At 38.2% G+C, this 14,205-nt stretch overlaps 1 protein-coding gene across 1 annotated transcript; it reads right to left on the reverse strand.

Annotated features, from left to right (window-relative positions):
* Window positions 1-223: 223 nt before the first annotated feature.
* On the reverse strand, window positions 224-13,966 carry LOC137295124 (ubiquitin carboxyl-terminal hydrolase 30-like). Its single transcript, XM_067826450.1, has 8 exons — window positions 13,769-13,966; window positions 11,227-11,400; window positions 9,997-10,097; window positions 8,946-9,044; window positions 8,590-8,793; window positions 7,245-7,397; window positions 6,406-6,602; window positions 224-5,770 (listed from the first exon to the last, which is right to left on the reverse strand). The coding sequence occupies exons 1-8, from the start codon at window positions 13,872-13,874 to the stop codon at window positions 5,380-5,382; spliced, it is 1,425 nt and encodes a 474-aa protein (XP_067682551.1). The 5' UTR covers window positions 13,875-13,966; the 3' UTR covers window positions 224-5,379.
* Window positions 13,967-14,205: the final 239 nt, after the last annotated feature.

A 14,205-nucleotide genomic window follows, 5' to 3' on the forward strand; every position in this document is an offset into this window, starting at 1 on the left:
GTACTTGTGTGAGGAATCAAATCCTGATCTTCGGTGTGATGAACGAACGCTTTAACCACTCGACTTTCCCACCGCCCGTCTAATGGTGTGACTTTCACTGCTGTTTTATATTTTTCTGCATAATGAAGACTGGATGTTCTCAGGAACTGACCAGTGGTGTTTTGACTACACTCCATAATATTAACAATGAACAAATAATACACAAATAAAAATGACCACAAACTGAAATCTTCCGGTTTATTCAATACACAGAATCATGGCACAAATACATTTACACAAAAATATCAAAAGCGATATATTCATTATGACCAATAACGAATAACTGGCCATACAATTCTCAAAAGAAGTTAAAGACCAGCCATTGTATTATATGACTTCTGATTTGGGTTGGTGAGGATTGCAACAAACTGCCTTCGAATGTGGAGCGCTCTTCAATCTGTTTTGAGAAATACAGACTACTGCTGAATAGCCATAAATGCCTGCCTTTTCTTAAATGCAATAACTGATAACACTTGGTGATCTTTCGTTTCCATTTCACATTAAAGTTACGTGAAACAACTGTGTCTTTTAGTTTTTCAGAATCATATCAATGGATAACTTAACGTAATCCTTGAAAATCTGTCATTGCACACCCCATTTCAAATGAGGTACCTTTTGAAATTCTGTTCCCCTGGCTTTTTGGATCCTGGGAGGGAACAGTACCTTTGCGGTAGTGACAGTAGCTACAACACCTGGTATCCTCACAATACAACATATACAATATATTGAATCGCACATTGCTTTAGAAGATATTTCTCATCACCTTATGTCTTTTCAATGCACCAGGGTTCTGGTTCTTTCTACTCCGTATTCCGCAAGTAGAATGAAGGGGGATTTCATGAGGTAAAGTACTGGGATAATACACAATAATGGTTTACATACATATGATATCCTAAAGGATGGAAAATACCATTTGGAAAAATAGTTTTGGATATTCTCTAAAAACATCAATAGCCTGAGCATTCTGTACAGTGACCACTGTCATGACAACATAAAAGCATATCAAGAAACATGTGTATTATGTGCTCTTTTGAGTCCAGTTGTGATCTGGCTTTAATATTTAACAATATTCTCGCCATATCATGGCATGTCTATCTGCGAGGTAACCATGTATCCCGATCCCCAACCCCAATAAACAGTTTAGTTTCACAGGAAATAACCTCAACACAAAAAATGCACTTCTCAGAGAAATGACAGTGTTTAGACATTTTACTCCAGAGAGTTTCTAGGACTTCAGTCCTACCCCTGATGAGGCACATGGAGACATGCAGTCTCATCTTAGGCAAGTAAGTTTGTTAAAACACTGCCTCTGTTCATGCAGCAGTAAATAGGTTCCCTGTGAGAAAAGCCATGTGACTTGTAAGTGCCACATGGGAAGCTTTGGTTATCTGGGGTAGTATAAATTGATTGTACCGCTTTGAGCATGCCACTCCGTGGTGTGGAATTCAGCACATTACTAGTGAAGTTATTGTTAATATGAACAGCACTTATGCCTTGTAAGGTGTCACAGTGACAAAGAGTCAAGAAGAACATACATTACTCTCATGGTAGCTATTACAAAGGTATCTAGACAACATAACCAAACACTACAAAAACTTTGAGGCTGCCTTCTTCTATGTTTAAGAAGTAAAATTTGACAAGCTCAAATACTTAAACCTGCTTGATTCTGTTGGGCATTGTTAGTATGTGATACTAACATCCATGAGATTATATTACAACATGTCGTCTGGACACAAGGATTTCTTTTGATCCCTGGAAGAATCCTATCACACATTATTCATCTATACCACAAGGTAAAGCATGGCTCTTTTGTATCGGTGTTTGTAGACATGTTTAAACGTTTGATGTAAATGTCTTAAGTTTATCAGCGATGGACTTGCCAATGCAGGTTTTCCAAACCAGCAAAGGATGAGATGAGATATTGTTAACCAAACAGTTAACTTTTCGATGCTAACTTGTTATCCCTTGTGTAAACATTCCAGAATTTTGTTCATGTTATCACGGTTCTGTTCAAACATATTTTCTTTCATTCCTTATGACAGTATGCTTTTGATTGTTCTCTCTTTAGGACAAGTATGCCTCAGAAGTTGCGGAATTGTCTCTTTTTTCATCCAACACAAGAATTGCTTCCTAAAAGACCAAGATGAATTTGAAATTATGTACATTTTTCACTTTATCAAAAACTAAACAAAACAAAAACATACCAACTTACACACAAATACAAAAAATGCAACTGCAGATGAACAAAGTAGATAAACTGGGACAAAAACTGGTATGTTAACATTTCGAAGCTGTATACTTACTTAGAAAAAGCATGCATCATGAGGTTTTCGATCTCAAGCTGATGGTTTGATTTCAAAAGCCCATCCAAGATTTATGTATGCAACAGTTACAAACTTTTGTTTACCAATGTGTTTTTCAAATGTAATTTACACATTTCAGGAGTAAAATTGAAATGAAAATTCAATTCACTCAACCTGGCTCTCGTCTTGTACAACATTCCTGAGAATATTAACTTGAAAATGCTCTAAAACATATCAGGTAAAGCTTTAAATTTCTGGTACAAAGTAAGAAAATAGTACTACTCAGGTACTAAAACATTATTTTAAAAAATGCTGAATTGGACTTGCTGATTTCATTTCCAAAAACAGGAATCTTCATGCTCAGGTCTGATGACAATTACTTAAAGGAAGCAAAGATTTAAATAAACATAACTGTAGAATATCAAAGAGACATTTTGCTGTAATATCACAAGAAGGGATGTCATGTGTGACTCTCATATTTCATAGTATCCACCTTTGGTCACAGGATATCAGATGTATTCCGGTATGTCACATTCACTGCTTTCATGACACATGGGCATTGCAATGTCCACAACAACCAAGGACCTGGTCAGGCCATATCATGCTTTGCTTGATCACAACCACCTGGTGTCATTGCTGATTTTCAGACATCCATCCATATAAGTTTCAAAGCTATTTTCCCTTTTACACAAACTGGAATTTGTGGAATCCAGTGGGTTGTCAGGGTGGGGTATTCTTTTTCACTGACATTCTGGTGTATATTTATCTATGCTTCACGTTTTGCTTAGTTTACAGATTCTCTGATAAAAAAAATAACAAATTTTCAAAAACTAACTTATGAATGAAAAGTCCTTTTCTAACATTAATAGTAAAGACAGTTTGATTACAAGAATGAAAATGAAATGTCACAGTCAGAAATATATTACTATGGAACAAAACCAGGTTAAAAAATTCAAACTTTAAGATCATAACAAAGTTCCAGTACAAAGCATTTCTTGATTATTCAACCGATTATTAAACTAAATTTTTCACAAACATCTGTAGATCTTGCATCTAATCAAAATGATTGTCCAGAACAATCTAGAAGCAGCTCTCACTACCCAACAAGTAATATTCGCACATCAATGTGAAAATGACAACAAAAGGGTTGACATGATCATATCTGAATGAATAAATGTCACGAAAAATTTGCTTAAACGTGATATTCGGATCAACAATGCACATTTTGACTTTCATCTAACTACAAATCGTATCACTGTACCAATTAGCTTTCTAACAACATTCACTAGGTAAAGTGCAACAGCTGCTTCTTGTAGCTTTTTAACAACACACACTAGGTATTTCCTTGTTTCACATGTAGCAGGGTTTGTGTGATCTCAACAGCTGTTTCTTGTAGCTTTTTAACAACACACACTAGGTATTTGCTTGTTTCACATGTAGCAGGGTTTGTGTGATCTCACACTCACTTCAAGGTCCAACACAGACATGAGTCATTTGACAAGTCTCCATATTTGGAGGTGAGATACTGAGGGAAAAAAATAAGGGATCACATGAAAGGACAAGTTTTCCTTTATTTTTTTCTAGGTTTCTTTACAAGTTGAGAGATACAAACCTTGAAAAGAAACCAAAGAAAAAATACAGGAACACTTGTGCTTTCATGTGATTCCTTATTTCAATCTCTCAGTATGTCATTTCTTTTGTCAATCCAACTTGTGTCATGATCGTTAACATAGTCTGACCATTAGTCAAGTCTTGAATCTGTTACGCTCCTTTATTAAACGATTTAAGATGGATATCAGCATCTATATTCATCTGTTATAGAATTCAGGAGAAGATAATGATAACTGTTCTTGTATAAAAATGCATTCTGTGTATATCAGCTGTATGATGGTGGTGTGTATATAATTGATTTTGGACAAGACAATGGATTGATTGATACTGTGAGATCAGTCTACTCAGATGGGCAGCCGACACATGATACCTGATCAGTCACCCCTTTCAGTGAGCGGGTTTGGTGATGTCACTTTTAGCAATATTTCAGCAATTACACTTTGATGGGCACCAGAAATAAGCTTCAGATATTGTATCCATGTTGGGAATCAAACCTGGGTCTTCAAGATGACAAGCAAACACTTTAACCACTACGCTACACCACTGCCCCGTCACCTCTTTCAGCTTGCACAAGTTGGTGGGCACTAATTTGAACTTGGAATCTCATATTGTTGGATTTTAAGTTGTTTGTCTTGGAATCAAAGTAGCACGGCCATTATTTTTGGTTTAAGTCTGCTACGTTCAACCCATATGACTTCACTAGACTGGCTAGAGTATGAACCAGATAATCCAGTGATTGACATGAATGTTGATCAATGCAAATTAGATACAAAGTCAGTAAGTTTGACCTCATGATCTCATTAGTTGTCTCTTTTCACTCACATGGGTGTATGAAGACCTAGAGAGAATTTTTATGAATGGCTACCAGAGATGGTGATACTGATCGCTAGAGATATATTGATTTCAAACCTAGTTTAAGAATATCTTATTTTGTTTTGAAAGAACATTTCGTCTTCAACAATATCAACAGACAAGACAACCAAAACAGTTTTTCCAGCTGAAAATAACAGCTGAGTATTCAAATAAATGAAACTTCCCCAAATTTTTATCGTCGATTTGATGTCAGCTTACAAACTTTGTAAGCAAAAGTCAAACGATTGCTAAAGAACTTCTGAAAAAGAATTTGTTGTCGAAGTAATGTTTCAAATTCTTAGAGAAATAACCAGTTTAGGATGTCAAATGATTACAAACCATAAACAAAATACAAACCATCCACATTTCCTGGTACTTCTTGGTCAATGTCTCACAAACCAAATTATGATTGAACCAAAAAATGATCCAGTATGATATCCTAAAATCATAAATCTGAGACTATTCCCCATCTGCAAACATGCATCTTCATTCCAGTCTCATCACATGAACTATTTACATCTACCAGTCTCACAACCCACTCTCAAACAAAAAAATAATATCTAACTCCCTTTCGTCAAATTCTTTCATAGAACAGCATATAAGCCTCCGAACCCAGCACCTGTTCCCGAGAAGCCCTCTGGACATTTGCGTCGGATGTATATAGCCATTTATCGCTGCTTTTACCCGCTTGTCCGCACAACGGGCTGCGTCTATATGTGACAAAATGTCCAGACACCTCGTCCCCGAGATGTGCGACAACGCTTGAAAGTCTGTATGTGAACTCTGTCTGTTTGGGTAGGTCAGGTCCATTGTGGTTGACGTCTCCGTGGGTGTTGGGTAAACTTAATGGACACGGTGGCTGTAGGAACAGCCCGTTCTTTGTCATGTGGCTGTCGTAGTTGAGGGCACGTAACAAATTTACGGGCGCTGATTGCGAAACGAAACGTCCATTATTGCTACCAAACCTGAAAGAAATAATGTTAACATTTCTTAGGTTCATACATAAGTAATTCTCCAGCAATATCATTGCTAGGAAAACCAGAAATGGGCTTCACACATGAGGAATCAAGCCAAGGTCTTCAGCATGATGAGCTGATACTTCGATCATTAGGCTACCCTACCTACCCAGCTTAAAGCAAGGCACCAGGAAACTGAGTGAGTGAGAGAGTGAGGTTAGTCAGTCAGCCGCAGTCAGCATTACTCCAGCTATGTGGCAGCGGTCTGTAAATAATCAAGTCTGGACCAGACAATCCAGAGACCAACAACATGAGCATCGATCTGTGCAATTGGGAACCGATGACATGTGTCAACCAAGTCAGAGAGTCTGACCATCCGATCCCGTTAGTCGCCTCTTACGACAAGCATAGTCTCCTTTTATGGCAAGCATGGGTTGCTGAAGCATATTCTACCAAGAAGCCGAAAAGTAAAAGTGGTGCACTACTAAATCATTCAATTTTTACTGACAGCATCAGGCAAGGTAGCAGCATGTACATCTGTTAACAGCTACATGATGCCACAAGGTATCAACACCTCCCCCTCCCAAAGGCTGACGGTCTACCCACTGAGCTGATGTCCACAGAATATCTGAAAATCGAAGTACCTGAGGAGGTCCAGTGTTGCATCCTTTCCCCCGAAAAGGCCATTCTTATTGTCACTGTCCTTCCTTTTGCCCTTCATGTAGACGTAGCTGTCCATGTGAAGAACTTCAGGGAAGGAGATGAAGTCATAGCGCTTGACGGGGACGCTGTTGTTGAGCCACTGTGTGCGCTGGATGTGAATGCAAAGACACTGAGGCACCTGAAAGATGTGAATCAATATGCAGCTGTGACATTTTTCATGTTTTCCACAAGTCTGTTTGGTTTGTTTGTATAGAGCTATTTTATAACTGTCTTATATAAAATGGTGCTAAAGTGTTTTATTCTTTACAAGGAAAATAAGATTAAAAATATCATACAAAAACATAATAAGGTCACTTAAAATATTGAATGTTGGTGGTAGTGTTCTAAAGTTTATGGTTTTATGTAGGGGGTCAAAAATATGTTGAAAAGCCACTTGGCACAGGACAAGTGACTTCAAGACAGTTACTTGTCCTGACTAATTTTCCACTTGCCCTGATTTTATGACACAATGCATAGTGTAACTGTTTAAGGAACTATTTATCGAAGAGTGATAATTTCACTCTCTACTACTTCTACTTTATAATTATTGCGAACTTTAAGAGCTTCATTATGAGTAAATATAAAATTAAATCCAAGATTATTTGCAGTTTCAAACCATAAGTGGAAATTATCTACTAGTCCACAGACAAGTGAGATACCATTATTTGATTCCCTGAAATGACTTGTCCCCAGCTTCAGGCAATAGGATTTTTTAACCCCTATTATGCATATCTTGCATATAAAACCATGAAAGTTATATAAAATTCTGCAACATCCTTACCTTTCCTATGGTTAACTTCTTTCTAAAACATGATTTTGGTGACACTGAAGGATCTTTGGTGCCAGCTATTTTGGCACATCCTGGACACTGAACGTCCTTGACCATCTCGGGGCAGATGTAATGGTGAAGGAGCATGTCCAGACTGAGAGGGCCCTGGAAGACAAATCAACAAATATAGGGCAACTTGACAACCTGCACTGTACCTAAAGCACGAACTGTAACACATTAAATTATTTTATACACTTGAAACAAGACTTGAACAAGGGAGGCAACTCTAACATGAAAAGCTGCACCTCAGACATGAAAGCCAAGTCTGTTTATGGATAATCCAGATTGTACGTTATCACTAAATCCAAACATCTTTGTCAGTCTTATCAAATGAATAACTGTGGCACACCTTGGTGAGTGAGCTCAGTTTCACGCTGCACTCAGCAATATTCCAGCTATATGGCAGTGGTCTGTAAATAATCGAGTCTGGACCTGACAATCCAGTGATCAACAACATAAGCATCGATCTGCGCAATTGGGAACCGATGACATATGTCAACCAAGTCACCGAGCATGACCACCCAATCCCGTTAGTCTCTTCTTACAACAAGCATAGTCGCCTTTTATGGCACGCATGGGATGCTGAAGGCCTATTCTCCCCCGGACCTTCACGGATTGTGGCACACCTGAAAAATACATAGTGAACTTAAAGGGTCCACTGCAATTTCATGTTTTTTACATAGACTTCACACATGCAGCAAGTGGGCATGATAGAAAACACAGAAACACAGCATGAGCAATGATGTATGAAAATTGGGATACAATGACTAGTCAAGCGAGTCAATGTCTGACCACAAACACATGTTATTGGCCTCCTGACAAGCATGGGTTACTAAACACCAATTCTGAACTGGATGTTCATGAAATATGACCAGATGGTGGCCACATGAATACGTGCAAACACCTAGTTGCTGGTACAGCAACGTGCAGTGAACTTGGACAAAGTAATGTGACTATGTGTCCCAGTCCACCAAGCTGTGAATGGGTACCTCGTTAGGATGAGAGAGCCTCAATAAACTCGGTGCACCAAGTGGCAGCAAGGGTTGTATACTCTCCATGGAGTTGAGATTGAAATACGATGTGCTGTTGAGATTGACATCCAGTGATCGAGGGGAAAAATACCAGCACCTTAAGCATGCAATAGTGCGTGGATATGAGTGTTATATAAATATCCTATATCATATCATATCTTCACAAATAGTTCATTGTATATTTCCATCCCACAGTTTGGGGGCCAATGGAGACCATGTTTCGCGAAGTGACCAATGAACAGTTAGTACTACACAACTTAACTCACCCAGAAGTTTGCTGGTATGCTGAGAGACAGGCTGTTGAACAGGTCGTACTTGACAGGACATCTATAGCCACAATCTCGGCACTGTAACTGACTAGCCAGGAGACCTCGGAAGGGGTGTTCCATTTCCCGGTGAGGGAGGATTGGTAGGAGACCTTGACTACGGGTCACTGCAAGTCGGTTAGGTTGGTATTTATTGTAGGGGTTCTGAAAAACAAATTTTGGAAATGTGAAAGCAAACACCCGGACTTTGGTACATGATAAAAAGAGACACACACATACACTAAAGTGAATATCAAACTGGACACAAGACAAAGACTATCCTTAATACCACAGAGACAAACAACACACACACTAACCTGAATAGCCTTGACATCAAAGAGAGACACAACCCTGGGATACTGGGAAGTCTCTTCATCCAGTGTCTCTGTCAACACCTGGAACAGCTCGTGGGCATCCTGATAAAGGAGAATGATTATGCAAAATGCATTTTTAAACTGCTCAGTGACAATAAACAGAAATATACAACTGAAGATTTGGAGATAATCAGATATGGCATATATATTGATATGAGATATTATCATAGAAAAAACATCAAACATGATTAATAGTTCAGGTTATGCATATAAAATGATCATGCCTGAGAAAGATAACACTGCAGCAATGCTCCAACCAAAAAAGGAGACCCCATTATCTAGATACAAGTGACTGAAAGCAAAACAAAGTAATGACCCACACAATCAGGAGAGGGTGTAACACAACCAGGGTACAATATCATACAACCTGGGCATGATATCAGAGCATGATACCTAACAGAGTGTGCTATCACACAATCAGGACATGGTACAGCAGTGTTTGCAATACTTTAATTTGCCAGTTCACCATCAGTTCACCGCCTGGTAGCTTTAAAGTATACAGGCCCTGAATGAAATCTGCAGGTTCATTTCGTCAAGCCAATAAAAACAAACAGACTACATTGTACATAGTATACACTATACACAATTTCTACAACATCAGGCAGCCAAACCTATGGCACAGAGAGATGATTTTATTTGTTAAAAATTAGTCAAAGATATTCCTCAGCACAAATGCCAGGAAGCGACTTACTTATCATAGCATGATGGATCAGATCGTTCCTGAACGTTACAAAAAGGGGGAAAAAAACAAGGAATGATTCCAGTTGCCAAAAATAAATTTACTGACAGCCATACAGGCCTGTAGATATTTGAAACTGCCAAACCAATAGAATAACAACCAGAGTTGGGCCTCGGGGCCAGCAACTGTTTCGAACGCTGGGTACCACAAAACCAGGGCACAATACAGCAGCATCACAGCACTATATTGAAGAATTCATCAGGGTCAGGACAGTTAAGCTAAAGGATGTCTGCACAATAAGAGAGAATTACTCACCTGTTCCTCTGGAGATATTACCCATCTTCTTAGTCGTAGAGCAGTAATTACCTCCCCTGGACTGTATGGATCAGAGCCATCTAGTCTGTTGTCATTGACAACTGCAAAAAAAAAAAAGCATGTAGAATGCACAAATAACATGATATTTAGATCCAGAAACAGGTAATTGATAAAACATTCAAAGGTGCATCATATTTGTACAGTGAGATTTTCATCCATAAGCTTCAAGATGTTTAAACGTATTGTAAATTAAAGGAATGTTAATTTTGAGACGTAATTATGTTCACAAGAATAAGAACATCCTGGATTATCCAGTGTATCTTATCTCCCTTATATTATGTACACAGTCCCTTCAAGACCGCAACAACAAGCAATACCACTTGCATTTGCCTTACTCTTCATCTCAAATACAACTTACAAGCAGCAATTTACATTGCACAAGGATTATCTTCACTGTCTACATCGGTTGGTTGAATGTTTTTTTAACGCTGCACTCACTAATACTTTACCTACATGGCAGCAGTTTGTCAATAATCAAGTATACACCAGCAAATCCAGAGAATAACATCATGAACATCATTCTACCCAACTGGGATATGATGTGCTGTCTAAATACCATGAATATTCAAAGGTGAGATTGTTTGTGGTTTGTTGTTTAATGTCACACCCAGTAATATGTCAGCTCTAGGCAGTGGCCTGTAAACAATCAAGTCTGTACCCGATACTCCAGTGATCAACAGCATGAGCATCTTCTTTTCGAGTTATTTTAGAAGTTGTAAAGATGAAGGGAAAATAAGTTCTATGGATAGTCAACAATATGCGACAATGACAATGAATTTACAGCTACGCTGTTTGCTTGTAACTCAATTCCACAATCAGCACCATTCCTGTTATGCACAAGCAGTCTCTTGATAAGCAAGTCAGGACCAGATAATCCAGTGACTGACATTTTAGTGACAACATGAGTCAAGAGAGTGAGTGAGTGGGGTTTTACGATACTTTCAGCAATATTCCAGTAATATCAAAGCAGCTGACATCAGAAATGGGCCCCACATATTGTACCCATGTGGGGAATCAAACCCAGGTTTTCAGCATAATGAACATGATCAAGAGTATGCACCAAATATAAATTGGAATTTAACACACTGGATCATCAGGGTCATATCTGAATGTTGCAAGTCAGCAAATTTCAAGACGTATATACGAACAATTTTGAAAACAAGTATGCACCATTTAAGACTTTCAGTATTGATGCAGCAAGAAAATCTCGGACACTGCCAGCTTCGGAATTCCTGGACAGGAAGTTGTGTAGCCAGCAGAGTACTGTGGGACATGCTGCCCAGGACTGAAGAACGGCATTCAGAAAGCATGTGTTGCCGAGGTTCTCAAGACCCCGACAGTAGTCTGAAACAGAATGTGTGAAAGTTCAGTTGGACTGCACAGTATTACTGGCACACCAGTATATCTCAATGTGCTTTTTAAACAATACATAATGCAAAATGCAATTAACACGTACAGCGCACTTAAAGTGCATCAAGAGTAGTTGTGGGTGCCTGATATTTCAACATACGATCATAAACTTGTCCACCGATTTATTCTTGGCTCTTAATTAGTATCGATTATGTACAGAGTACTACACCACTTCAATACTTTAAAGGACACTAATACTACCTGCAAGGTTGCATATTTATTTCAGGTGGCTACAAAATTTCAGATGAAAGAATGCATGAAATATTTATGCTTCACAATCCATGAATCAAAAAATGCAATCAAGACAATATGAAAGGTGGCCTATATCCTTCACTACATATATCTATCATACGTATATCTTCCATTGCTTATCTGAAAGGTCACATGCAACCAAAAAATCAACCACAATTAAAACACAATTACCACTTATTTATGACATACAATATGCATTGCTGATTATAAAAAACAAAAAATTATAAGCATACAATGGCAAATCATAAGTACAATATTTTGTACTTGGATCTACTATGCTCAAAACAAAAGACCCGGGATACCGAACCCTGTCAGAGCCACTGGGTGTGCACTAAAGTGTAACGAGATCTTTTCATTGGCTGGTTCGTTTGCTGATACACTTAGCCGGCTCTCAGTTTATGGCATATAAGCCTGAAAGGTGTTAATTTCAAATTGCATGTGGTCAATGATTGAAGTTGTGCACTGTATATTGTCATCAGTAGACAGGAAAGCAGACATATAGGTGTCAATAAACCAGACATTGAGTTCTGTCTGTGACAGAGGATGCTTATCACAATCAACATGTTTCTTTATTTTTAGGCAACGAGTAGATTATTTACATGTTTGTGAACACATCCAAGATCAGATTACTGCTCATGACTTCATACTCCGGGTATGCATAACTTTTGAAGCTCCGTGAACCTGTTCACTGCATATGCGTATGGGCGCAGCACAACACAGCTGTTAAAACCACCTTTTCCCCGAGTGCTGGGGGAAAATTACTGAATCGTTTGAACTTTGATTTAATTTTTTTTTTCAACTTTATTGGTTAAATTGCCATTTTTGATGATTTGTTTCCGTAAGTGCATATCCAAAGTTATCAGAATATGCAAAGTTTTGACAGAGGATTAGGCAGTCTGCTTATGAGATCGGCACACACCAGACATCACTATAGTATTAACAACAAGGCAGTGTCTGAATGAACATTTATGTTTAACTGTTATCACTAAGTGATTGACACTTCCTGTTTCTGAATGATCTTGGGAAATGTGTTGTTACATCATCAATTTTGCCTTAAATACCCTCCAATCAACAATGTGTAAACTCTTGCTCATTTTTACAGTCAAATGCCCACTATTATCATTCTGTGTGAGAGACATGTTCCACTCTCTAATTAAGAAGATATTGGTTGACACTTCCCGTTTCTGAATTACCTCGGGAGTAACCGCGATTTGTGTTGTTGCATCAGTTCGACCTAATTGCATCAAAGGGTTGCATCATTTTTCATGTGCCGGATTCGGATTCGTTTTCATAACAATTTGTTCGTTGGGACTGAAAAACAATGCTGATATCCTGAGCAGACAGAAGCCGATGTTAATAAAGTACATTTCTGCTGGGACTGAAACTTTGTGCTGATGTACGCAGAGCGCTTGTATTTATTGAGGCTGATATTGCTAGAGTCCACAGTACAAGCTGCATTTGAGTTCATGTACAAGTTCACATTCAAACATAAAAGAAACTAGACCCAAATTTGCTTGTCCATCAACAATGTCAACCAGGAACAAAACCATATTAAAATTACCCAAATTAAACAGATATTCTAGTTAAAACCTAATATATATGAGATTTGAGAAATAGTACATTTGCTCCTTCCCCGATATAATATTCCAACACTGATACAAATTTATTCATTGTTTTTTTTTAAATATCTGTTCTAGTTTATTAAATGTACATTTACTTTGAGATGTCCATGTCAGTTTGTAATTTTGGTTTTTGATTGGGGTGGGAGGTACGTGCGGATATTACATTCCTGACGAAACGACGAGTCACTCATGATTAAGTACGTGGTGTAGTATGGCAAATGAATGTCAAGGGCAGGGTTGTCTGGTCATTGAACTTAATTGTTTTAATGGAATATTCACCACTGACACGTGAAATGAATAACAGTAATACCACATGTTCACTTTGATTATTATTATTCCATCAATCGACAACAAACCACGTCTAGGTATATGCTACTCTGTAGTGTATGCACAAATAATTTACAGTTCGTATTTTCAAGAAAATGCACCTTTTCTCTTTGGCTTCTTTCTCTCTCCTGGGCCCCAGAAAACGTAAACACTTGCTAACACTGCGGCAGCTGCTCCGCCTACTATTGCAACTTGTTTAGAAAACATAACACAGTCTCCAGTAAAGATTTACGCCTCTCACACTGCTAAATTGAAACGTAAACAACAATCACCCATCACGCCATCGTTCCACCATATTGGGCTAGTCCATCACGAGGTGAGCTGGGCTGTTACTATTACATCATATCTTGTTAACGTTTGAAAAAACTCTTATCTGATTTTTTAATATTCTATGAATTCGATACTCTTTTTATGGTTTACAAATTGTTTTAAATCCTTTAAATTGCACAATCCTGGCGTTATAAACTACATAACAACTTGACCCCTATTCCGTAGTAATTTCCACTTCCAGGAAGTGCTTGTTATAAATAATGCCGTT

The sequence above is a fragment of the Haliotis asinina genome, chromosome 1 (genome assembly GCF_037392515.1).
Source record: "Haliotis asinina isolate JCU_RB_2024 chromosome 1, JCU_Hal_asi_v2, whole genome shotgun sequence".
Lineage (NCBI taxonomy): Eukaryota > Metazoa > Mollusca > Gastropoda > Lepetellida > Haliotidae > Haliotis > Haliotis asinina.